Below are 26784 nucleotides of genomic sequence, written 5' to 3' on the forward strand. Positions count from 1 at the left end.
AGAGTCCTCAGGAAGAGAAGTACTGTGGCTGAGATGTTCAGAGCTGACTGTAGGACTGGACAACACCTCCTATTCGGCTGGAGCACCTCAGCCTCTGTTAGTCTATTGTTGTTCCTGTGCTTCTCCTGGGTCACCTTAGAACAGCACCTGGTGCCTGCTGACAAAGGGCAGACATCGAGTTGGCTTTGATTTGAGCCATTGGGTCACTGCCAAAGCTTCTGTTTCAGAGCTGGGAAAGTGCAGAATTAGACTGTGGTTGGAGATGGAAAGCCCACCTTTGGCACACAGTTCTTTCAAGGACCATTAAGATTTATGCTCTTCACATGAAGTAGACGCTCATTGTTTTGGCCAGACTGCTACAGTGCCAGGCACCATAGGGTCCTCCTCTGTGCTGTTCTCCTGAGTAACCCTGCTTGAGAGATCAGATAATCTGATTGATGCTTCTCTTCCATTCCAGATGTCAACAGTTGGCTGCTCACTTTTGGGTTCCAGCTACACAACGTCATTCCCGGCTACCCCAAGCCAGACATGGATGCAATGGAGCCGTCCTATGAGCTAATCCACACACAGATGAAAACCCAAGAATGGGACAATACCAAGGTGATCCATGCGACTCCATACTGTACCTCATACTATCCAGTTGCAATATTTATTAAAAAACCCTCTATCAGCCTGTTCTCCCAGATACGCTGGGAGATTAAGAGTGAGTCAGTCCCCATTACAGTAATGAAATTTGACTGAATAATCACATCTTAAGTTCCTTACTTCCATGGTGCTTTTTCCTGTGGTGTTTTCTGGTGGTTGCTCCATGAAATGTCATGTTAGTGTTTCTTTCTCCTTCAAGAGGCCATGTTACAACATATTGCAGGCTAAGTTCAAGGCCTTTGCATCAAGGATTCTTGGAAGCAAAAAAAAAAAAGCCAATCTTGATACAGAATCATTTTCTACAGATTTTTTTTTCTAGAAAGTTACTCAGTCTGGTTTAAAATGTCTTAAACAAGTCCCAGTACTTCCCTAGGAAACTGTTCTGGGTTGCAGTGGGTCTTACCAGAAAGACGTTTTAGCTGATAGTTAACTTTCATTTTACCTGACTGGGTTTAATCCCGAGTCACCGTGTCCTGATTTTAAAAACAGGCCTGCATCACAAGCCATTTTGGTAGATGCTGGCACAAAATTCAATGATGAAATCGGCAAGAAAAAAGCTTTTACAGCCCAATCATTTCCCCCTCTCTTCCTGTTGGGAATTATTCATCTGAAAAATGGAGGCAGCGCTGTTAAAGGTTAGCACACTGGGTCAGGATCTGAAAGCCCTGGGTTACTCCCAGCCCTACTGCTTATCAGTTGGATGACCTTGAAAAAGTCATTTACCTCTCAGGATACCCTTTCATCTCCTAGCCTGATTTTGTTCTGGGGTTGCTTTCATCTGTCTAGTCCGAATCCTCTTTAGTCTGAATTCCTGCTTGCTGTTGCTGTGTATTCGAACATCGTGAGAGCAGTGAGGCACCAACGTGTTTGGCAAGATCAGGATAGGCTCTTAACATTTCTGCTAATAAAATGATAACAGCAGGAGGTGGAATTGATCCCACCTGCCCTCCTAGCCTCTTTATCTATGAGTTCACTGAAATCTCACTGTCCTACAGCAGATTCTTGAGGTCCTGGACACATATTAAACCAGGAGGTAAAATACAGTGTCACATTTCCCCAGCCACAAAAGGTATCAGTCAGAGGTATGAACAAGATACTGTGGATTAATAAAATAGTCATGTGTCAGCCCATCCTTGGTACTCAGCCTCATAGCTATGGTGAAGACAAGCTAAAATGTACCATCTTCAACTTCAACGAGCGATTTATATTGACATATCACTTTATAATAGAAGGGGACCAAAAGAACTATGCTTTTTGCTACCGTGGCTGAGTTGATGCTTGAAAACCATTACACCGCCGTCACTCACTTGTGTTTTGGAGCTCAAAGACTCCTTTTTTGTTTATCTCTTCCTTGGATTAAACAATAAGATGCTAATAGAGGTGATTTCTGTAATGAGAAATAGCCTCAGGATTTTTCCTCCTCTCTGATGTGACACAGTCTCCCCAGGCAAAGCTGTACAGGAGAAGGCAAACAGGGAAGGCTCGTTCAGAGACTGCACAAAAGATTGTCTCTAAATTGTTATGTGCAGTAGATAAGAACTCTCACAGAACCACAACAGAAATTATTATTATTGGTGGTGTTATTATTATTATTGGTGGTGGTATTATTATTATTATATCATTATTTTATCATTAGTTCATTATTATTACTAGTCTTATTGAATAGCCAAGTAACTTGAGTGACAGCTTGAGATGAAGACTGACACTTGCTCATACAGGCAGCTGAGCTGGAATTAAAACCAAGGAGTCCTCCCTTCCATCCACCTATTTTAGGTGAATCTGCCTGAATGAGCAATAAGAAGAAAAGAAAATCTCCACGTTCCCTTCAGGTTTTTAAAGCAAGAAGCCGCAGTGAGGACTGTGCAGGGACCTGCTTGGTAAAAGAGGGCTTTATGCAGCCACCATGCTTCCAGATGAGTCTCTTCACACTCAAGTGTTGAAAGTGGAATTTAACCATTGCAAGTTGTTTCGTATTCTTCCCCTGTGTTATGACAGCAACAAAACATGAGCATTTTTATTTTAGTCTACAGTTGCAGGATCATGCTGTGATAGCGAGTAGCTCTCACATGCTATAGAGCAGGATTCCCTTCCTTTCTGTCACATCCAGCATATTGCAGGCATATATTTGCATAAAATAAATTCATTCACATATGAACATATGATCCATTTTCTCCTAAGCCTATCCGTGCATTCAACACTGATGTTTTACATGTAGTTGTCTCTGCTCCCAACCCTTCCAGCCACACATACACGCTCCCAGACACAATCCAGCCCTCCTTCCTACTGGTTGTCTCTGTATTTCTTGATGAAGTATGTGGAAGAAAATATAAACTTTTGAAAATTTCACATAGCAAATGATGAAATTAAACAAAGTTAAATGGAAGCACAGGAAATATTTTCAGGTAACACTGATCAAACTGTGAAATGGTCTTCCAGAGCACATGGAGGAAGCTCCAGATCTTTTGGCATTTCAAAGTAGCCTGGACAAGGCACTGGACAATGCCCATCCTGCTTGAAATCCAGGGATATTCTCTGAACGATGTACCACAGCTTTCTCATCTCCGCATCTTCCAGTCCCTGGTTTCTCTGGGTCCCATACCTCCTTGTGACAGACCAAAGCAAAATTGAGTTACTCCACTGGCTTTGCTGATCAAAGCTGTGGCCCAGCAGGTTGAGTCAGTTCTTTTATCAGAGAGTAATGAATAACAGGAGCACAACAGCAAAGCAACTAACTCCACATAAATGGCTGCTGCGTGTCTCTTCAGAGTGCATAACCAGAGGGTCCTAGCGTCTCCTTCCAAAACATTGTTGGTACTTGCCTTGCAGGGCTGGAAGATGGGAGAAATAATTCTGACTCTGAGCATCCACCAGCTCAGAAACAGCCAGCATGTCATAAACCTTGCACTAACCCCCTGCAGCTCTGGAGTGACATTTAAAATCCAATACTCTGTTGTGCAGCACTTTCCCCCCCTCCTCCCTGCGACCATGAGGCTGTCACTAAATTGTTTGTTGAACAAGTTCAGTGTTATTGGCCACCAGGGGACTCTGGGTGACCTCTGGCATATTGTGGAGCTGCTGCACCTGAATCCAATTTCTCTTCTTTCTCCCCCCTTCCTTTTTGTCTTGTTGAACTGTCAGGTAATTGCTGGAGCCAGAACAACTCTGTTTGCAGGGAGGGGTGTTTTGGAGTCAGCGCTTATATTGTTAACTACATCATATTATTAACTGCCCGTCTCTGCATCCCATGAGCGCTGTGCCTCCAGGAAAGGGCCTGTTTTCTGCAGTGCCCATTACAGGCTGTGCTGGCGGAGCAGCTTTTGGCGTCCCTTATGAAGCAGCATTTTGGAGGCAAGGGATGCTCAGCCAGGGAGTGAGCTGTAGGGCTGTGCTTTCTGGCAGAGCTTCTCCCAAGGACAATCTGTCTGAAGGACTGGCTCTGCCAGTGTTCATCATTTAGGGAGGGCATCTTCACATTGCGGGTGCTTTGTCCTGGGCTTGGGCCATCATGCTGTCTACACGTCTGTCCATCAGCCCCTAGTTATGTTTTGCAAAAGCAGTGGCCAGTTTTCACTGGATCTGATGCAGGGAAGGGAGCTGAAGTCTCAAAGACATTAAGCTCTTGAAGCGTTATGAAAATAGATGAGCAAGAGGAGACAAATCCTCTTATTTCCCCACAGATGGAAATCTGCTTGATGCGCTCAACCTCGTTATCCCCCTGCAGCTGTGTACACTGGCAGGGTGGAGAGACCTGTCCTCTAATCCCAAGAGTTAGCACTTGTGTTTCGCTCATTGCTAACCAATCAGCATCTACAGCACTGGCCTTGCTGCCCAATCACTCACCTCCGTTGTCCCACTTGCATTTGTGGTTGGCAGATTGCGAAGCAGCACGTTGCCTCGCAGCCAACCAGCGTGCAATGCAGCCATGCTGGTGTGACCTGATAGGCTGTTGTGGTTGATGGGCCGCTCCTGCACCTCCACCAGCTGGGAGCTGGTGGGGGACACCCAAATAGGGACTCATCTGCAGGTGATGGCCAGGTGGAATGGGGGGAAGAGAATGGTTTCTGAAGCATGGATTGTTAACAGAGAGCTAGGGATCAAATAGGAAGGAGTTAACAATGAAGAATATCTCAGAGAAGTCATAACTTCCAAGCCTTTTGGAAGAAGTGGCTTTCTGTGTTGTAAGCCATATGGTGGTAAAAGAAACACCTATCTGTGTATAATGGCACAAGGATATAAAGAAACTTGGAAACATGTACACATATTTCACATCTTGGATCCTTGATGGGAAATTAAAGCTTTCAGTCTCACACTGGAAGGCGGTATTTAAAAACAACAGATGATAGTATCTGGCTATGGTATTTCAAATCCTCAAGAGGTGCTGGCAAAATGCAAGAGGCTATTCAGAGATCTCTGTAATGTGCTATTCTCTTGAGCTCTGTGCAGCAGCAAACAAATGATGAAGGTCGTTCTCTTCTCTCCAATGGGTTGTTACTAGATAAAGTGAAATGTCACCTAAGGATATCTGATTAAAAAAGACTGTGAGGAAAAACAAACCCCTCATATTTGTCACTCACATCTAGCAACAAATATTGAAATAAAATGACTACAAATTCCCTTCTTTCTGCTGTAAAACTGGTTTTATAGATACCTTGGTTTACAGTTGCTAACAGCAGCAGCATTTTTTAGAGAATACCACATGCCACTGCAGCCTTGGATGGAAATTTTCTGTTTCTCTTCCTTGCCAGTTCATTAAAATGCGTTCTAAGATGAAACAGAAATGGTAATTTCAAAGTCAGGGATACACTGCCTCTTTGAACTACATATAATCCATTTGCCTCCAGCCCCTTTATATTCAGATCAGGGCATACAAGCTAGTGTACTCTGGTTTGCCTGAGTTTGTTGGAGCTTTTCCTTCTGTTGGATGTGTTTGCTTTTCTTATAAAAAAGTGCTGTTCCCAAATACATTTTTTTATCAAAGAAATGCACTCAAAAAGTCATTTCAAAGTCACCCTGGGCTCATTTTCAAGATGAGAGAGATGTGTTTAGTTATTACAATAGTTAAGTGATGATGATGTTCAGCTTTACAGCATTGCACGTGTCTGATCTCCTACTTCCCTATGCGACAAAAGATGGGGAGAGCCCAGAAGGCCTGTAACCAGTCCCCAGTGGAAAACCCTTTGGATGTGATTTTGTTCTTGATTAAGACACCTAAATTTAGGTTTGTGCCTGTGAAGTTGGTATGCAAGCTTCCGTTACAGCCAGCAGAGATCTATAATGAACTCGGTTGCCGGTGCCATTTGAGATACCCTAGAGTTTCCTGGACTTCCTCATGCCTACAGCATGGGTTACCTGCACCCTTCTGGAGCAACAACTGGTGGCCCAGCAGGGCTCCCTGTAGTGCTAAAAATTATGTTCAACACCACCCATTTGGGTGATTCATCAGTGGAGCCCAAAGGACAGTTCGGATAACCAGTTGCTAGGGGCTGGGATTGAATTCAAGACTAAAAGACATGTAGATATAGGTGTCTCCGTGTGTGCTAGATGTGTGCACCCACTGTAGCCTGTCAACATCTGGTCCATACAGGCAGTGGAGCTCACTTAAAGAGCTGACCACCTGCTACGCATTAATTTTAGACCAAGCTGAATCACACTCTAGGCTCCATTGACTGTGCAAAGCAGGGGCTCAATTCGTTTGCCGATAGAGGGACCTCCATTGGCAAAGTGGCCTCCAGGTGCTACTCCAGAAGGGCAAAGATCTCTCAGAGCTGCTTCTGTTTCTCACAGCCCTGTGTGGATGCTGAAGGCACCCTTGGGAATCTCAAATCACACTAGACATCCATGTAATGAGGTATGGGCAACTGAAACAATCTTGAAGTCGACACTGACTACAGTATGTATGAGAAGTGGGTGCATAGAAGGCTGGAACAGCCACAGATTGACAGGTTTCTTTCTTTGTCAACAAAGGTGGTTCCAGCCCCCAACTTCACAAACATCCCGCTTGCAGTGTCTCTAAGCGGGCACCTGACTGGAAGTCAAGACACTCCCAGTCATGTGTGTTTGGTCAGTCATTTAATCTCTCGTTTAGCCACCAGGAATAGTGCCAATAACAGTCCTACACTTGCACATGCAACATGAGAAATGGTTTCCCAGTATAAAGGAGATGTTCTGGATGGAGACCAAGAGGACACCAACAAGCCAGTTGGCCTGGTATCCTATGTGGGTGTCCTTAGGCAGGAAGTGACAGTGCCATTGCTGTTAGATCATGTGTAATCCCTTAAATCTCCAAGTCCTGCCAGTAGCAGGATGGGTGCTGCTTATTTTCTTTCTAAATGGCATCCAGATGAACAGTGGACCTGTGGAAATTGTATAACTTCATATAATATCATGAAGGCAGTAAAAAAGACTTTAAAAATCAGGGTTTCCTTTTACAATGGGCAATTACTGATCTGAAATTCAAAGCTATGGAGAATTTGACCATAAAATAGAAAATTGAAAATTACCTCAGGCCAGAAGGTCCCAGGTACCGGGCTATGGAGCTTGAGGAAGGTAGATCATGGCCCAGCTGTTGACTGTGATACCTGTTGTATCACACCATGTGCCAACCAGGCTACAGTCCTTCCTGAATTAATGGCAAACCCAAGGACACCATCCACCCTTAAACTCTGTTGTACAACTGTTGTCCTCACAAGGCTTCCTAACCGCATTTTAGAGTATGTCTCTACAGCTAAGTAAAAGAAGTCCAAGACCAATCCCTGGCCCTAAGGCTAGGTGGAAGTGACCTGGAGAGTTAGGAAACGTGTCTTGGAGAAAGCAGCTGGAGGAGTCCAAAACCAAACCAGGAGTTAAAATAAAAATTATCCAGTGTGAATGATAAGAATATATATAGTATATATATAGAAAAGAGTGATAATACGTCTCACTCTCTTTAACAGTATTTACTTTTAAAATTTTATAAAATTATGTTATTTATAAAATATTTATTTTAGCAGTATAAACATATGGTTACATGTCATATGTCCCGCTTGTCCAAAGCACAGTAGATTGTCATATCACAGTGTCTACCTTGTAGCGTCAGCAGGTTTTCAGACCTCATTGCAAACTCACTTTTCATTTGGCATCGGAAGAAAAGACAAGGGAGTGGTGGCCAGACCCACTGGTTTGTTGGGGCAACCTAATTTGGAGGCATTCACAGGGGATCCGTACCTCATAATTTGCTCGGAATTGAAAAGGCGATAGTTCCTGCAGCTCATCAAGAATAAGGTGATGAAGACAAAATAGAAGGGGAATGGGGGAGATTTCTGACAGCAATAATTCTCCCATGCCCAGTGCTGTCTGACCTCCCAGAGCTCCCTTTCCCAAGGTGATAATAAGTAGATGGTGCAATTAATTCCAGGGACGCCTTATCACTCAAATGCTTGTAAATAATGTGATGTATACATAGATGGTGGTATATAAATGACCACAGGACATGGAAATGTAATGCAAAAGACCTGATTCACATGCTTGAGTAAAGGACCTCGCACCAAACAGTGATTCAACATCAGTAATGAGAAATGTCTTTTCCTATCACTTGTAAAAGTTACTGAGGCGAGCTGGAAGAGCAACGTGGTGTGCTTGGGTAGTGGGGAAGGACCACCTAGAGTCAATCCATGTGAGATGCACCTGAGAAGAATACCTGCCCGTCCAAACCTCTCTGAAGAGGAAATAGCTAACCAAGGCTGTGCACTATACACTTATTTAGAACAGTGTTTCATGGAGCCTAGAAACCTAATTGCTTCATGTCCATCATCAGTGACATCTACATTAATTACGTCCATTTTTTTGCATAATTAGAGCACTTGTGCAGTTGGCGGGGGAGCTGAGCTTGGCTCCCTATCGGTCTGTTAATTACATCGCTCTCTAGGCTGTGTGCGAGGTCCCCCACAGGCAGTATGGGGAGAACCAGAAAGAGCTCCTCTTTCATAGGTGACTGGTTCCTGCTCCAACTACTACGCTGTTAATCAAAAGGGGAAAAGGAGGAGCTACTCCAGCCTGCTTGGCACTTTGAATAAAAGTCAGTCCTGGGTCTTAGGTATTGTAATGCTTTAAAACGCAAAATGTGCACCTGAACTTGTGTACCTCTGTTCCCTTATAGTTTTCTCCTTTATAGATCAAAACTGCTTAAAACCTTTGAGTGAGTTGCAATGCTAAACTTTTTATTTTATTTCTTTAATGCTTTGAGAGCCTTGCCTGGAAATGGCCACCATGGAAATAAGGGTTTATTTCCCTTCCCTTGCCATGTTACAAGTCTTAGTTGAGCGGTCCGTGCTGAAATGCCTGCATTGTGTGAATTGTCTTCTCCCACCCAGGGAAGGATGTGAGCCTGTAGCTTGTGGACAGTTTAAGGCAATATCCTTCGTGGATGTTAAATTTCCTCGAAATAATTGGAGTGCAGCAAACTTTTCTTTGTAGCCTATTTTTAATCCTGGATGTCATTACATTATTGAACTGAGCTGTTGGCAGTGCCAGGAGAGTTTTGTCGTAGCATCCTCTTGCTTTTGTGAAATTTGAGCAAATAATTGTTCGTGAACAGGGGTCGGTAAGAAGCCTGCGCTGCCATGAATTGATGAGAGCATTTCCAAAGACATTTTGCAGTAATGATGAGCTGCTGACTCGCTGTGTGCTTGCTCCATTATATGCTAACAGCAAAAGTGACTTTGTATTGTACCTGACTGCAAATGATCCAGGCTGTTGTCTCTCAGCAGTTTTGTTTCAGTATAAGGCACAACTCAAGCACCAGGTGTGGCTGGCCTTAGCTCAGGGAGCCTGGCACATTGTACAGGGTTTGCAGGAAACAGGAGTTGGATTTAGGGCCTTCCTTGAGTTTTGAACAACCTGCTTTGGACAGATTGAAATGGGCTATAGAGGGGTTGTGGCCACTTTGAGGGTCATACCTGTGATGCAGGGCTTTTGAAGGTAGCACAAGGGGTTACAAAAAGAAGTTAAAATAGTGGGAACTTTTACAAATACTTCCACACTTTTTCACAGAAAATCGGAAAGCATTTTTTAAAGCATCATGGCCACAAGATGAATGATTTCTTATGTGCAGATGACGAACATTGAAGTACAAAATAATTGCATGTCCAAACTAGACCCTCACACCACTGAGGCAAAAAATCCTTTCCTACCTCTACATCCTTCAGTCTATGAAATTAAATACAGTTCAGTTTATTGAAACAATGAGTAACAGGGGGAATAACGTGCCAACACATCTCTTTCATTAAAAATAATTAAAAATCTGAAAACAGGTGATAGGGGAAAAAAAACAATGGAGCTCTTCATTAGAGGTTTCCAGGATGTTCTGCTGGTCTCCAGCATGCTAATAATGCCTTTGGGTCATCAGGCTTCTCCTTCTGACACATCTTTCTCTTCTTTCTCTCCCTGCTTAGTCAATTTTGGGGGTCCAATGTGAAGTGCAGAAGCAGCTGAAGGCCTTTGTCACTCTTGAGCGCTTCGAACAGATCTACAGCTCCAGCATCGCCGGGTGCCGGCAGGTCAAGAAGAACAAGAACTTTGCCTCTGGAGGCTCTATCTTCGGCAAAGGCGTCAAGTTCGCCATGAAGGATGGGCGCGTGGCCACCGACATTATCAGTGTGGCCAACGAGGATGGGCGGAGGATCGCAGCCATCCTGAACAATGCCCATTACCTGGAGAACTTGCACTTCACCATCGACGGGGTGGACACGCACTATTTCATTAAGCAAGGGCCGTCGGAGGGCGACCTGTCCATCTTGGGCCTCAGCGGCGGGCGGAGAACGCTGGAGAATGGCGTGAACGTGACCGTGTCCCAGATCAACACAGTGCTAAGTGGAAGGACTAGACGTTACACGGACATCCAGCTCCAGTATGGTGCGCTGTGTCTAAACACTCGCTACGGGACCACCTTGGACGAGGAGAAGGCCCGCGTCCTGGAGCTGGCCCGACAGCGCGCTGTCGCCCAAGCTTGGTCCCGGGAACAGCAGAGACTGCGGGATGGGGAGGAGGGTATTCGCTCGTGGACAGAAGGGGAGAAGCAACAAGTGCTAAACACGGGCCGGGTACAGGGCTACGACGGCTATTTTGTGATCTCAGTGGAGCAGTACCCCGAACTCTCAGACAGCGCCAACAACATCCACTTCATGAGACAGAGCGAAATGGGCAGAAGGTGACAGAGAGGGTCAATGCGGTGACTTCTTGCCAAAGACAGCTACTCTTTTGTGGCCACTTACCTGACTGTGTTGTACTCAATCCTTTTTCTAAACTGAACAAGGTGGGGGGGGAGGAAAATAGAAAGAGAAGGAATAATACGGTTGCACTGTAACTCATGCAACATACTTTTTTCCTCTTTAATTTGGCCTTCACGCGTTTTTTGCAATGAACAGAAGGTATATTTTGCCGTAGTGTGATCACAGTGAAATTTACTGTCTCTTATCCTCTTCCCCCCCCCCTTTGTGAGGAATTGAAGTGGGGAGTCGTCAACGTACGTCCTTAGGTGTGAAGTGCGAAATGGGTGTCTGTGCTAACTTGTGTCATCCTAACCCTTTCTGATTTGGGGCAGGGACAGATAGCCTTCCACCCGAAACACGGGGAGCCCGCGGCGTGCCGGAGAGCTCTTCCCGAGAAGAAAGGAGATGGAAGATGATGCTGATTCCGAGACTCCGAAAGCAACCGTCCAAATCATGTGCCTCAAAAGAGACCTTACAAGTAGTTTTCACGTTTCACTTGGGACATAAAGTGTTTTTTTGGGAGCTCCTGCTGAGCAGAAGTAGATTATAGAGGCAAAGGAGCTGATTATATTAACTTGCAAGATGATTCTCTTCCTTCCTGAACTGGAATAAAAAAAGAAAAAAAATCGGTCTTTTTTCATTACGAGAGTAGATACTTTTTGGGTTTTTTTGTGTGTGCGCAAATCCTGGTTTTAGTTAAAAAACCTAGCAAAAGCCAAGAAAGGGACTCCTGCTCTATTGAGAAAAGCTAAAATAAATCCTCTCTCTCATACGTAGAGCTGTTCTATAGGTGGATTTAATGCACCCATGTTGTACATTTGCTAATGGCATAACTTCATTAAATGTATAGTGTTTCAGTACACGAGGCTATGTGTTTAACAGTCCACTGTGCTGTATCTGATAAAACCAGTTAATTTTTAGGAAGCTGATTTGAATTTAAAAGTAGTTATAGTATCCCAGTGACATACCACTGAAAATTAGAGCAAGCCAAACCCTGCTTTTCCTGATTCTGGAGCTTGTATTTATTGGCTGGGAAGCGCAGTTTTGAGTAGCATGCTGGCAAGTCGTTTATGACTATGGCAGATAAATGTCTCCCGGGGACTTTGGCAGCAGGGATTTTAAAATGTTTAATAAGTAGCAACAGCTTGTGCGTGGTGGGACAAGAAGGGGAATACTGGAATCAACCCTCTCACTGTTTCTTACACGAGCTCGAATTAAAGGGAGAGCCCAGTTGACTGTTAGCAGTGAAGAAGGGGGAGGCTGAATGGAAATGCCCACTACAAAGGGGACCAAGTGCTTTAATGAGAAACCGCTGACAAAGTTACTCGGCATGCTAATGTAATTTGTATTCACATAACCTCTGTGCTCTGGTATTTGCAAGAGTCCTTGAAATTCAAGGGAACAAGAAGATGAGCTTAGCATCCTCTTCCCTGCCTGAAACAGTCCTGTGGTAGCAAGGGCCATTCCTTTAGGCGGAGGTGTTACCCCACCTCTCGCTGGAGCTCCGGCTGGGGGTGGCCAACCCCGGTCCCCAATAGCCGTCTCTATCACACTGCCACCTGCACGTATCCTGACTCTTAAGAGCTCTCACCATGTCTCTCTCAGAACATCCCAGTCCTGATTTTATTTTTTTTTTTTTATTCCATCCACTTTGGTTATTGCTTCCCAGTTCTGCAGAGAGATAACCTGGGACATGCAAATCCATGTCAAGGCTGTTTCCTTACTCGGAGCCCTACAACGCACCCGTGTCCCCAGAGCCAGCTCTTGTGCATTCGTGCCACCACCACCAATGTCCTCCAACAGAGCCTTATACTTCTCTGCAGGCTCCAGCCCCCAAGATAAAGCAGGGGCTGTGTTGAGCACGCACTCCTCGAGCAGCAAAACGTTGGCAGTCCCAGTGCTATCGCGGTTTCCCCGTAGATGCCGGCTGCCAGCTCCGTCTGCCTTGCCTGTCTGTTCCGGAGTGCTTGCCAGGAGGAAGGTGATGGAATGGAAATTCCCCCAACAGACTGTTCCTCCTCCAACTCCCAGTCCTTAATACCATCAGCTGCATGGCCAGAGTTTTGGCAGCTGCAGACCCACGTTGGGACCACCCACCGGTATGGTCCTGATTTTCTTCTGGTGGCCCCGCCTGCTTGCAGCAAGGGTGACGATGCTAGTGCTGTAACCCAGCGCTGTGCTTTGAACCGTCCCTTGCAGCGCTCAACCTTTATTACTTTGGCAGGAGTGAATTGCAGGCAGCTGGGCTAGAAAAGGTATCTGGCTCCAGCAGAGCCAGCTGGGAGGAGATGCGTTGGCTGGGCCAGCTCTAGGCTTTGGCGAGGGAGCAGTTGCTTCAGGCAGCCGCCTGCCAGGGATGGTTAAAAGGCCGTGGCATTACCGCCTGCATCGCTGGTATCAAACTCTTGGCAAGCCTCGGTTGCCCTGAGGATGCACTGGTGGGGATTAGGGGCAGCATTAGCCAAACCAGCAGTTGCCACCTACTCAAATGAGGCAGCACCCTCTTCCCAGGGCTACCCAGCTCCCTGCTTCCCCCTCCCCGAGTCACACCAGGGACAAATCCCTCCCAAAACCTCAACGTTGTGATGGCTTTCAGTGTCTAAAGCAGCATGCACGGAGCAAAAAAGAGCTCTGGGACGCTGGGTCGAAAGGCATAAACCCCGGTGAAGAACTGCGGTGCAGGGAGAGCTCAATGTGCATCCCATTTACACTGCTCCTGTCCCAGTGGCTCTGAAGAGAAGTGGTGCTTTTATATCCATCCCCGTCCATGTGTTACAATGCTAAGAGGAATAGTGCAAGAGTAAATGGGCCACCTTTCCACGCAGCCAAGGAAAGGAATTCGAGTGTGAAATATTCCTACTGGAACCCTGCCAGCCTGAGATGGCACCTCGACAGCCTTACACAGACTCTTCAGGTTATTACACGAGCTAATGACTTTGAGGAGTTCACCCATTTTTCAAGAGTTTTACGGTCCCACCGCACACGTACAGCATGCCTAGACCCGGGAGCCATCCCGCTCTGCGCCACGGCGAAAGCAGCTTGGGTTGCATTTCACAGCATCCTCAAGCAGCAGTGGGATGCAACTGTGCCCGGCTGCCCACTGGGTCCATGGGGTTCTGCTTCTGGACCTGCGCCCTGCGCGGGAACTACGGACATTATGTCAAAAAAAGGAATAAAAAAACATATGTAAAAGTATATATATATATGTATGTGTTGCTCTTCTCTTTATCAAAGCCTTTAGCCAAAAAAAATTGAAAGGGATGGCTGTCTAGTGCTGGGGACAAACATGTCCAAAGACAGCTACTACGTTCCTGAATCCTCAGCCTCTGTGAAAGCTTCGCCCTTTCCACTTTACCTAGATGGCAAAGCTAGAAGCAAACATTTTCACTCCCAAAGCCTTAAATTTCACTCTTCGTTAGTGAAAATTGCTTTTTCTACAGGATCTGAGGTACGTTCCTGTGGAAGTTGTAGGAATGGGCTGTGAACGCAAAGAGCGCTGAGCCGTGCCCTCCTCGAGAGACTGCACTCCGCTATCGGCAAGCATTTCCACTCGACTCATGGCCCCATAGCCCCTTCCCAGCCCTCGCCTTGCCCCATTTGCCTCCCCATGGGTCCGTGATGTGGTTTGCCTGACCCTTCTTGCTTTGCTCGTGGGCAGGAGGGTAGCAGATCCTCGCTTCTGTAACGCTGGGAGGTCCTGGGTGGAAATCCCATGGCACTAACCCCCATATCCCATTGCTCTAGATGGGATATTAAGGGGCCAGTTGTATGCCAGACGATCACCAAGGGAAAATGTCACTGTGGCCTCATGTGCTTTTGTGGCTGGACTTTGAGAAGTCACTATTTTCTTGACTCCTAAAAAGAGGACTTGCTCTTCCACCAAAAAGAGTTTCCCTTCAAAATGCAAAGGCGTAACTTAAATTACTTTGAACTCCTGGGCTTGCCTCCAGTCCGAGGGTGGTGGGCAGGATCATGGCCAAGGCTCACAGCTTGGAGAAGAAAGTCCAGGAACCTGGAGCAGGGACTGCAGCTCCCAGTGTGAGCGGTGGGTAAGGACCAACATCTCAAGCCCTCGCTAGCTGGTGCTGGTACCAAAACATGCTCCATTTGAAGGAACAACAGTGATGGGACCAACTTGCTGTGGCATCCAGACGTGAGCCAGTGCCACGAGGGCTCTGCAGCTGAGAGACATCCTGCGTGTGCAGTCCAAGCGAAGAGGAGCAAGACTAATCTGGTATCGCGAGAAATGACACAATGTTTGTTTCCTCCGAGCTCTTCATTTTATTTCTTTTCCCTTTCAACTGAAGATTGGAGCTTGGAAAAATCATTAAGCAGTGGTGACCGGAGGGAATCACGCAGCTCATCATATCTTTGTCATCACAGCTATTGATCAGAGCCACGATGAAAATGGGCCAACAACTCTAAACACCAGGCGAGAGCCGATGAGACGAAGGTCGTTAAGAGCCCCGATGCTTGATTCGGGTTTAAAAGACACAGATGATTGGGAGCAGTCCCTGAGACACCATTTGGCTGTAACTTAGAAACAGTGAGGGATTTCTGTAATATATCTGTAGATGCTTTATTGAGCGTAGGGATTGGCGTGAGATTCTGCTCAGTCTATTATACAGGCAGCGTAACCAGAATAAATCAAAATTGTTTAAGAAAAAAAAAAAATCTAATAAAGTACTTTTTCAGCTGTGACTTGTAAGTGTCACCGTGATAGATGGCAGTGCAATCCATTATGCAAAGACAAGGCTCTTAACATGAAATTTTAGAATTCAATTTTACGATTTACAGAGAGGGCCCCCCTCGTATTTACGGCACAGCAGTCTGTTTTGATTCAATCTCTCTGTAATTGAAACCAGGGCCAGGGATCTCGGTTAGTCATACGGCCGCTTTTTAAACAGGGAGGAGAAATAGGCACCTATCACATTAATAATGGAGCTAAAAATATTGCTTTGCTTGTTAAATCTTATTTGCTTTATCTCCTCCCTCTGACGGCACCGCTGAACTTGGGAATTACGGATGCCATGCCTCCGTGCCGGGGCGAGAGTTTGGTGGGATAAAATCTGGCTCCCATTTGGCCGGCAGCATCTTCCATCCCGCGGCGAGCACGGCCTGGGGCATTTTTGCTCCAGTTGTCCTCCACAGGACAGCAGGTTTTTCAGCATCTCTTTTTATTATAATCACTCTTTTTATTATGATCACTAGTTACGATATTTGAATCCCCCCATTACACTGAAGAATTTCCATGAGTTTTGTAAAAAAAAAAAAAAAAAGAAACAGGTTTTTTGTGGGTTTTTTTCCATCTCTAGGGCATATTTATATAAAATTACTTGCAACTGTAGAGCAAACTTTAAACAGACATGGCAGGGGCATGTAGCGCCCTGTCCAGGACCCCCCATCTCGCTCCTGGATGAAGGGCCAGTGCGTGTCCCAGGGGCTGTTCCCCGCTGGCACTTTTCCACCCTCTGCTACCCGAACCGAAAACAACCCGACCTGCCCCAGGGAAACCTTGTGTGTCTCTTGCCTGCTTTCCTTTAATTACCATAAAACTTCATGTTCCTGACAAAGTATTACATGGCTCAACTGTTAACTCCCATCCCAGAGGTCAACGCTTTCTGGGCAGGGGAGCATAGAAAACCACAAGTGAAAATTAACGAAAAATACATATACATATATATATATATATATAATTTTTTTTCCTCAGAGCTGGAAACTGTTCAAGCAAACAATAGAACTTTCCAAAAAGAAAATTAAAACTTTTGGACAGTTCTCAGATGTTGTTGAAATAACCAATGAATGAATCACACTTTTCTATTAAAAAAACCTGTTTATTTTGTGTGAGGACTTCTAATGCAGCTCCAGCCGAGAAGAGGACTTTGTATCAAAGCTGCATCTGTAAGCCCAGCACTGGAGACTCTTGTCATTACCCTGTGTAATAATTTTCCTGAAGTCTGGAACTAATTTTTTGAGAAATTTTTTTTCTCGACACTTTGTGTTTCTAATACTGTATTCTTGACTGTGTAAATACAACCAGGCTGTAAATAAGTGCAGATGTAGATACCTTCTAGAAAAAAAGCAAACAGACAGAAGTGACCGTGTGTAGCCTTCGGTGACAAATAAAAGAATATTTTGTGTTTAAATAGCGCTTTTTTTTGTGAAAATCTTGAATTTTTTCACCTCAGCTGCTTGGTCCTTACATGGAAGATGGACCTGGTGCAGGAGTTGACCAAAATGTCACCCCACTCCTCAAATTTGCACCTTTGGGAGCATCCCCCACCTGTAGGTGGGATGCAGGATCACAGATGTCCCGGTGCTTTGCTGATCCGGGATGTAATGCCGGGGATTTGGAGCATCCCTGAGGTACTGGGGAAGCCCTCACCCTAGCAGAAAGGTAAGCAAACTGGGGAAACTATACTGTGCACAATAAAAATCAAGTCAGCCCCCCCCTCCAAAAAAAAGGTAAAAATATCAAGATATAATTAAATTTTGTGATATGTCCAGTGGAGACGTGTGCTTCTGACCCTCCTGCATCCAGAGGGAGAAGAAAAGCCACTGCAGCACTTGCCACAGTGACCCAAGGAAACCCTCCTGTGATCCTCGATACCGCCTGGTCCAGCCCTGCTGGTCGCTTTTTCTGATGCTTCAGGAGAAGATCGAGAATAACTTCAGAAAACATGGCTAGATGTGTATTGAGGAAAATATTCTTGCATGGTCCTTGGGGACAACCTAAAGGGAAGGTGAAGCATAAGACCAGGTGGTAGTCACTGGAGAAGTCCCTCCATGGACATCCAGATTTACTGCCTGGGCATGGCTCTGCTTTCCAAAACCAGGTGAAATTGTGTCTTTCAGGACAAAAAGTAGAGTCAAGCATTGCTGGGTGTAATTCCCCTCCTCTGAAGGGGCAAATAAATGGCACCTCTCTTTCTCCTTCAGCACTAAACAGAGCCAGAGGGACCAGCTCAGACCTCTCTGTACGTGTGTCTTAAGTTAGGTGAGAGGAGTACAACCGCTAGTGGATATTAGTTGGACTTGATGATCTTAAAGGTCTTTTGCAACCTAAATGATTCTATGACTATGATTAGGACATGCGAGGTTTCCCTAAGGTTTCTACCCATGTTTGGCCACTCCTGGTGGGATGTTATCCTCTCCACCAGCAACATGTTTTGTTTCATGGCCAAGTTTCTCAGCCTTCAGCTTCCAGCCACCAGAGCTGGTGCAGCTTCTCTAGCCATCCCACAAAGCAAATGTCCCCCTGACACCAACCAAGTCCCCTCTTTGCTGTTCCTTTGCTACCCTGAGCCGGATAAACTCCTTCAACCTCCTGGCACAAAGTCTACTTTCCAGTGGCTGGATATTTTTAATTTTTCCATCCTCTGGTGCATTTGGCCACCTTTCCTTCAGCATGAGGGTGTCACTTACCTCGTGCAGAAAGGCAGGGTCTTGCTCCTGCGCTCATAGGGGATTTTTATCTCCAAGGAAGGCGTTGGTGCCTTCTTTTTTGCCATAGAAAGTGCTTGTTGAGACAACTACATGGCGACCTTGATGTCCTCCTTTGAGCCTCTGGTTTCCTGTGCATTTGATTTGCAGCCTTTGCTCCGAGGCAGATGCATTAGTTTGCATTGGGCTGTTATTCATGTGCATTTTCTCGGGCTCTGCTTAGCCAGGGGATTCAGATCACCCTGCGACAGTGACCTGCCCTCACCGGTACCTGCCGTCCATCACTCGTTGTGCCACCTGTGGTTTATCATTGGAAAAGACCCTGCTTTAAATCATTGATAACTACATTGAAATGCATTGGACCAAGGACTAATCCCCGAGGGTAGCCAAGGAAACAGCAACCTTTCAAGTTGGTGGTGAATCAGGTTTGGCTCTGCCTCATGTGGCTGTGCCAGATAAGACCAATGTTTTAATCAAAATAATATGGGTAGTAAATCAAAGGCTTTCGGGAGAGCCACCCTGCCCTGCCAGTTCAATAGGCCAGAGTAGACTTATCACATTGTGTTTTTAATAGGGGCCATAGCCGGAGGCCTCTGGCTTATCTTTCAGGAGACTGCAAGGAAACTCTCCTTGCTTTGAAGCCAGGAGCACATAAAAATTTGTCCTGTTCTGCATTCCTCATAGAAAGCAACTAAAGCCTCAACCACGGCCCACATCTCATATATAGTTGGAAAGTACTGAAAACAAAGAACGGTGATTATATACGGATGGGAGAAATGGAAACGTGGAGAACACAAATGATGTGCCTTCAGATGGGTCATGCCCATAGGTGCAAGTGCTCCAGCCTGATGGCCCTTCCCAGGGCCAAAACCAGGACCTCTGCCTGCCAGAGCACATCTTGCAGCCCAGGTGAAATATTGATCCCTTCGGGACCTTTTAGTTTGGTTGATGTGTGTCTTGGGATGGTGTATGCGCCCACGCAGCAATGGGATACGACAGCCCAGGCAGGTAAGTACCAGCTGCAGCACCCTCCCATCCCTCCACCGCACAGCGTGGATGGGGCAATGCCGCGCCTGCAGGCTGGGGAAAGGCCAGGGTTGCAATCTAATGCTCCCAGTGCCTTCAGCTCTCCTCCAGAAAGGTGCAGGTTCAATGCAGAGAAAACTTGAGCTGCTGCTGAGAGCAGGGATGGAGACTCTTTTGCAAAGAGTGACCTCCATTAAAAAATTACCTGGTTGTTAGTGTGTCCCTTTGAAGCAACTGAGCTCAGTCTTTGTCAAAACACAACAGTTCTCGTTTGTACCAGTCGTTTTTACATGGCAATCATTTGTAGAGAAATTTGCAGGGCGAGGCGAGCTCCCCTGAATGCAGCCTGATGAAATGGTGGCAGTCTGGGCAAGGGAATCATGTGAATTATTGTGATTTTGGATATTTTAAAAGTATTTCTTGGGTTCTGCCTGGAAAACTGCTCCAACCACCAGCCCACTACATAAACCACAAGCCCTAGCACCTCCTTCTCCTCCAGCACTGCAAAAACATGAGCCTTCCTGAGCCCTGCCAGCACATCCTTGTCAGGATTTACTCAGCGAAGGATGGGGAGGAATATAGGAACAGGGCAAGCACTGCATCCTTGCGGTTAATGACGCAGCATGCTCGGGCTTAAAACCAGTTCATCTCCCACTCCCTGAATTAAATAAAACACAACCACAGCCATAACACGGCTCTGAGTTTGGACTTTGGCACGCCACATTGCTCAGGCTGCTCGAGCGGCTCCAAGTCCACCTCTTGAGTCGCAGAGCAGAGTTTTTTAACCTCAAACTCAAAAAATGTTTTCTTACCCCGGGGTTTCTCAGGCAGGGGAAGTCGGCAGCCAGATCATTAGAGCAAGCTTGTTCAGCAAAGCCGGCCCTGCAAGTGAGATGCTGCAAGCCAGTGGGACGGCACGACGGCTTTGATTTCTGCCTCCAAGAGCAGGAGATGAGAGGGCTCCATTAGCTCATCGTTATGTTGTTGTTTTCCATCCTGGAGATAGTCGTGTCCTCCAGGAGTTTTACATAACCAGGCCTCATCATCCACCATCAATCTGAGCTCCAAAACCCTCAAGGCCCAAACTTGAAGCCAGATTGTGACAAGCCTGGCAGAAAAGCATCCTTAACAAGGAGGAGTGCTCATCAGTGGTACGGAGATAATCAAGGCAGTGGGTTAATAAGCCACGGCAGGCCACAGGCTGGTGGAAGATTATGTGAATATACCCCACAATGCAGCCAGAAAGGTGTTCATGAAATCGCTTCTACAAATCTTCCTCCATGTAATCTGTGGGCTCAGATTTTAATGAGAAAATGGACTAAAACTGATTTGCAAATGAAGCATATAAAGAAATAAGGACTTTGCAGTCGTTTGCAATAGCTGCGCTTCGTACCTGTGCTGTGTTTTAGAAATCTCCTTCCAGCTATAGAAAATATACCTCCATTTTACAAGCAGGACAAGTAAGGCACTGAGGTTAAATGTTTGGCCTGAGATCACACAGCTGGAGGATAAAAAATGAAAAAGCCATGACTCAAAGGCCCTGTGCCACTCGCTCGCTGGCGTGACTTCTGGGCTGAGTTTTCTTCTCATTATATCTTGTTACTTTGCTATCTGAGTCATGGCATTTATAATTAGAGCTGCTCCCACACCCCCCGTAATACAGCAGTATTTAAAAGGGGCTGATTTCAGACTGCAAGGATCAAAGAGCATTTGGGAACGGCGCTGCTGCCCACCATGTCTCTCATCACTGCAGGTGAGCAGGGTCGTCTTCACGCCAGGACCGGACTGAAACCCACATTTCAGCCTTGAGTCTTTGGGGAAGAACTGGCTGGTTTTGGTTTCCTGTGTGTAACCGTCACTGTAGGATGGAGCTTGTTTATAAACGGCAGCAAAAGGTTCATCAACAGCAGTAATCTGGAATTTCTGATTTTCAAACAACTTCAGAAGATGCTCAAACGACTTCCTTACTAGATGTCCAAACCCAGCACATGGCAGTTCACATCAGCATGTGGGCAAGAACCAGCTACAGACAAGCTCATGGCAGGAGACACCAAAGCAAAGAGATCAGTAAGGGTCAGTCAGGACTTACCTATTTCCATACCCAAAAAGCTTCTGTATTTATACTGCCCAGGATAAGCATTCCTGGGGCAGGAAGAAACCTTGACAGCAGTAAAGGGGCAGGTCCCAAGGGTGTGACTAACTTGAGGATCTCACCAGCTTGCCTCTGAGACCTTCAGGGCCCCACGAGTGGGTAGCACCAAGATACAGGAGTTTTTTTCACCTGTAAATGCAACCCTTACATTTTGATGTTAGCTGGTGGATCTCAGTGATGCCTGGGTTTTGGTCTAGGGGCCTAAAATAGCATCTGTAAGAAGTTAGACTCCTTGAGAGTGTCTTTTCTATCATTCTGGACATGTTCTGCACTAGGGTCCTCTTCTGTTCATAGCATATGGCCTTGCTTGTGCCAGCACTGCTTTGGGGCGAATAGTTGGGGCAAGACGATACTGCACACCGGCATCACTCTGCCTCTCCTTCACACCCTCAGGCTGCCTCCCCAGTGCTCGCCTGCCTCTGGAAGTCACATCAGGAAAAGCCACCTCCAGCATTTGGTAAGACAGCACTAAGGAAGGTCTCCTGCATGCCCATGGCTTTGGGAAGCTCAAGGCTTCACACCTACACAGCACACAGGCATGCCAAGCTGCATGAGCTTGGTGGGCTGCTCACAGCCCACAGCTGAAAAGGAGTTGTGTATTCACATAGAAATATATGTATACATACAAAAATGTGTATATGTTTAAGAGGAGCAGCCACAAGATGGATTTTCAGGTATTTATAAGCATTTAGGAGAATCTTCCATCCCTTCCTGCTCTCCCCCCACACTCACAAAGACACATACACACACCCCCATCCCTGCTCTCCTCCCTGCAGGTGCACTTTGAGCGAGCAAAGCACCGTGTGATTGCTCGGTGCCCTACATCCCCAGGTCTCGTCATCTGGCAGCTTTTCTAAACACGGCTTTCTTCCTCTCAGCAATTCTGTGGGGACCTTGAGAAACGACTGTAGCAAACATGCCCTGGCACTTCAAAGTTGGAGGGCTGACGACTCTTGAAATGCACTTTTCTTCATGTCTTTTTTTTTTATTTATTCCCCTCTCATGTCTAACAACGCCATCTGTGCTGGCACAAGCTCTGGCTCTGGCCGTGAACCTGTGCAAGAGAGGGATCCAGGTCCAAGGATGTTTTTAATACTTTCTGTGATCAAGTAGGGAAAAGCAGACTCCTCTAACCCTTGGGAACGCGTGAAAAACAGTCCCGTTTTTACATTTTGCAACATAAAACTACTTAGAGAGAGCCAAATTAATCCTCCTAAATTCAGGTTTCCAGCTGAAATATGCGGAGGAAGAGCTCACTCCCGCACACTCCTCTACAACCAACATAGAAGAGGTGATTGAGGTCTTAGGTGGGCTGGTGGCTGGTTGTGTTTTCTGGCCACCCCTCTGTCCATGGGACCATCCTCCTCGGGCAGGCACCTCAGATAAGTGGATGAACTGAAGTCAGCTGAACTTGATGGAGAAAACCCAACCTAACCTTTTGAACGCGGCCATTTCCTCTTTGCCTTTTATTTTCCCCTCCTGGAATAAGAAATTAAATGCTCCCAAGCCTCATAGCGAGAAACACTCAGTGAGGAACTCAGCTCCTAAACCAGGCAACAGGATAAAACTGCAAAGCCAAAAACGTCTTTCACGAAGGTCTTCATTCAGGAGTGGGCTGAAGTATCCATTTCAGCTGGGACTGCAACGAGCATCCGAATCCCCACCAATACTTGCTCAGACACTTTTATCTCACTTGCTCTTATCTGGGTCTTTTCTCCAGCTCTGACTGCTGTCTATCTCCTCCTCCTCATCCCAGGGCCCATTAACACTCATTTCACACCTGGATTTCTCAAAAACAAGAGCCCATGAAATAGCAAGCCACCCCCTTATTTAGAAATATTTCTTTTCTTCCTTTACAAGACCTTCCTACTTGTGTTTTCAGACCTCATTCTTGTTTGTTTTGGTCCTTTGCAGGGTCTCCAGTGGATTTACATCTTTCTAGGCACGCAGCGGACTGCTGTCCAGCTGAGACATTAGTGGGCTGGTCAAGCTATGTGGTCTTACAGTCACAACCAGCACCTGAATTAACCACAGCAGCTGCATTCAAAATACCCTCAGAAAGGCTGACTTGCAGCACAGCCAGTATTGCTTTTAGACAGCTACTGTGCGAGCTGCCATCCAAATCCCTTAACTGATGAAATGTTAATATTTCATAATTTCTAAGGCTTATAGTAGAAGAAAGAGGCTGGACTAGGTGACCTCCCATGTCTATGTTGATGAGCTGAATTTTAGCCTCCTGGTAGCAGACCTTTCCTGGTGCAGTTGTTCCTCTGCTGAAAAAAGTGGAGGAGAAAGGAGGTCAGGCAGAACTGGAAGGGAGAATTTTGACTGCTTCTTGGTGAACAATGACAAAAAGCTCACTCCAAACATTTAGTTTTGTACAGAATGATTTGGTCATGTTTTAAAAGATTTTCTTCTTTTACCATAAGTCAATCTTTGTAACCAAAATGCTGTTATGGAACGAGGATTTCTTTAAATATCACTTAAAAATGCACAACACTCACTTTCAGCAATCCATAAAGGAAAAAAAAAAAAATCATGTTTTGACATTTCCAAAGTTTTCCCGGCGCTTTTACTGTATCTATTCAAACGTAACTCAAATTCACCAATCATTTTGGTTGCCGTGCATGTCACTTTGACAAGCGTGTTCTTTGTCCAAACACCGTGGTTGCTCTCCGTCTGCTTCAGCCTCTTACTGGCAAAAGGAGGCCGGCAGAGTGCGCTGGCTCTTGTGGTCCACCTTCAGGACCAGCTCTGCTCCCGGCCTTGGTTCACCACCACACGCAGTGAAGCTGGGGGACTTGGTAGGGTATCTCTGATTGCCCAGTCTGGCTCAACGTCCGCACTGTATATGCAATGGCACATGCTTTAAGAGCACAGAACAAAGGTTGAACACCATCAAGCTTCACTTCAGTCCAAGGTTTACCTTGATGTTTTCTTCTAATATCATTTCCTTGGTGCTCTATGGGTGCTCCACACCGTGCCCAAAGACTCAACAGTGGGTGTGCCAGTGCTAAGAGACGGACAACCACCCACACCAGCACAACCAGGTTGTGCTGCGTGGCGAAAGACCATGTACCACTGCGCAGCATCCAGCCACAACCAGGGCCCTCAGGCCCTGCTGCAATACCGCAGACAACAGGAATTGCTCCACAGTAGCTGTGAATCTCTCCCCAGCAGCAACCTCTATACAAACAACTCGTGGAGGCATGAAAACACCCCCCCAACATTTATTCCCAATGTTTGGAAGGGGCATAAAATAGCAGCTTTTGAGCAATGATTGCCCTTTTCACAGCTTCTTCTCTTGAAAGAAAATCTTCAAGTGTTTGTCAGTCTAGCTTTTGATATTTGCTATGCCAATGGATCAAAGTGTCCTAATAATAAAAAAGAAATAAAATCAAAATATATGAAGGCTCTGGATAAATCTCCCTTTTGAAAATAATTTAAATGCAAAAAATAACATAGCTGAAGCCTGCAGAAAATGTCCAGTACTCCAATTATTGGAGATAGATCCTACATAGTCTGTACATTTTTTTTGAATATGAGTTTATTTTGACATGATCTCTGCATTTTCAGCTGTCGGGAAGGAGAAAAAAAATCCTTCCCAGGGCCATTCAAGATAAGCCATGGTTTCCTATCTCTTTTGACTGAAAACACCAATGAAACTTCTTCCAGTTATTCCCCATCTTCCTTTGTTCTCTTCTTATTAGTCTTATCATTTTAGTGCCTCCTTTGATATATAATCCCTTTATGTTGTGCAATGATAAATCACAATAAAGTGCACCACTGAGTGATTTTATTGTTATTAAAAGGTCAGCTTTAAGAGGGTTGCAGCCTGTCACATATCCTAGAGAATTCATGGGATGTGCATTAAAAAAAGGAGGCACCGTGCTTCTTGAATATTTTTAAACACTATGATGTTCCTTCAGCTGAGCTCCGTGATGGATCTTGCAACACAGCGTGGCCCAGGTGGGGCTGCAAGAAACACATCCCTGCCCTTTGGAGGGGGCTGCAAACATCATTTCATTCCTCGCTAACGGGAATGCTGAATTAGTAACGAGGTCTGCTCGTCAGGAAGGCGTTGTTTCTCCCAGTCCTTCAAAGTGATCATGGTCTATTATGCAGAGCAAGAGTCTCCATTATCCCCACCACAGCTCCCTGCTGCCCTGTCCCGCTGCCTTGGCAGCAAGGCGATGCTGGGGATTGCTCAGGGAGGGTTGCTTTAGGGACAATAAAACCTTCTGCAGAAGCCTTATCACCCTCTCTCATGGCGCTGACGTCTGAAATGTGCTCGGAGCTTTTATTAACGACCTGTCAATAAGCTCTTCCTGAAAGTGTTTTGAAGATACATCACCGTGCCTTTTCCCATCACTTACATGAGTGCAACAGCCTGATCCTGCAACATCTTGCTTGGTTAGCGTGATGCCCAGGAGCAGATCCCCCGGAGTTTCAGATTTTATTCTTCTCTGTAGGTTAGGGCAGAAGGCATCAGGCAGCAATTGAAGACAAAAAAACAGGAAGGTAAGAAAATGTAACACATTTTATGTAGTTTCTTATTCCTTCCTCACCCTCTTGCTCCTTTTCAGCAAAGCCACCTGAACTGGGGACCGCACAAGAGGCAACACAGAAAGGAATATGGAAAGTGTATGCTTCTTGACTACTGGGGGAAAAAAAGGTGATGAAACGCTCCTGCACAGTGGGAATTGGCAAAAAAGGGTTGGATTTCTCCCCCTGCATTTGGAACTTGCTTGTTTCGCCAAAAAATTAGTGAAGAAAAATGAAGTTGCCCATGAATGCAAATCTTTCTTTTTCACCCAGCTCAATTCATTCACTGGGGTCATTTAAAAAAAAAAAAAATCCAGAATCCGGGAAATTTTGCTCTTCGTCTGGATGGAAGAACACACCAGAAATCAATAACCAGAAGCAAACACACTGACAGAATTAACTGCTAGAGGACGGGCAGTAACAGGCAAGTCAAAATCCCCAAATCCCTGAGCACGCTGAAGAGCGCGGCACAGACTCAGACCTCCAGTCCTACCGATTTGGGCAGCAAAAGGGAATCCACCACCCTTGCTCCTCCAGGCAATGCTCTATCCCATTTCTGGACACCCAGCATGCCAGCTGCCAGATGTGTGTAAATCTAGCAGATCTCTTGCCTTGGACCAGCCTCCAGAAATTGCCCAGTTTTCAATGACTTTGCCTCATTTTCCTGCTCTCTGCCACCAGACGTGGTGCACAGAGCTTTAGGAGTTCAGTTTGCTGCAGAGAGGTCCA

At 45.9% G+C, this 26784-nt stretch overlaps 1 protein-coding gene across 6 annotated transcripts in view; it reads left to right on the plus strand.

Annotated features, from left to right (window-relative positions):
- TENM4 (teneurin transmembrane protein 4) overlaps nucleotides 1–16965 on the plus strand; it is a 615630-nt gene extending 598665 nt beyond the window's left edge. For all 6 annotated transcript variants that reach the window (XM_087756918.1, XM_087756912.1, XM_087756914.1 and 3 more), the window contains 2 exons: nucleotides 458–600; nucleotides 10074–16965. In XM_087756918.1, the coding sequence (XP_087613044.1) occupies nucleotides 458–600; nucleotides 10074–10832 (902 nt within the window). In that variant the 3' untranslated portion in view covers nucleotides 10833–16965. The remainder of the gene's footprint in view (nucleotides 1–457; nucleotides 601–10073) is intronic.
- Nucleotides 16966–26784: the final 9819 nt, after the last annotated feature.

Source organism: Nipponia nippon, unplaced genomic scaffold (assembly GCF_047370975.1).
Source record: "Nipponia nippon isolate SJK-2023a ecotype South Korea unplaced genomic scaffold, ASM4737097v1 scaffold_2, whole genome shotgun sequence".
Classification (NCBI taxonomy): domain Eukaryota; kingdom Metazoa; phylum Chordata; class Aves; order Pelecaniformes; family Threskiornithidae; genus Nipponia; species Nipponia nippon.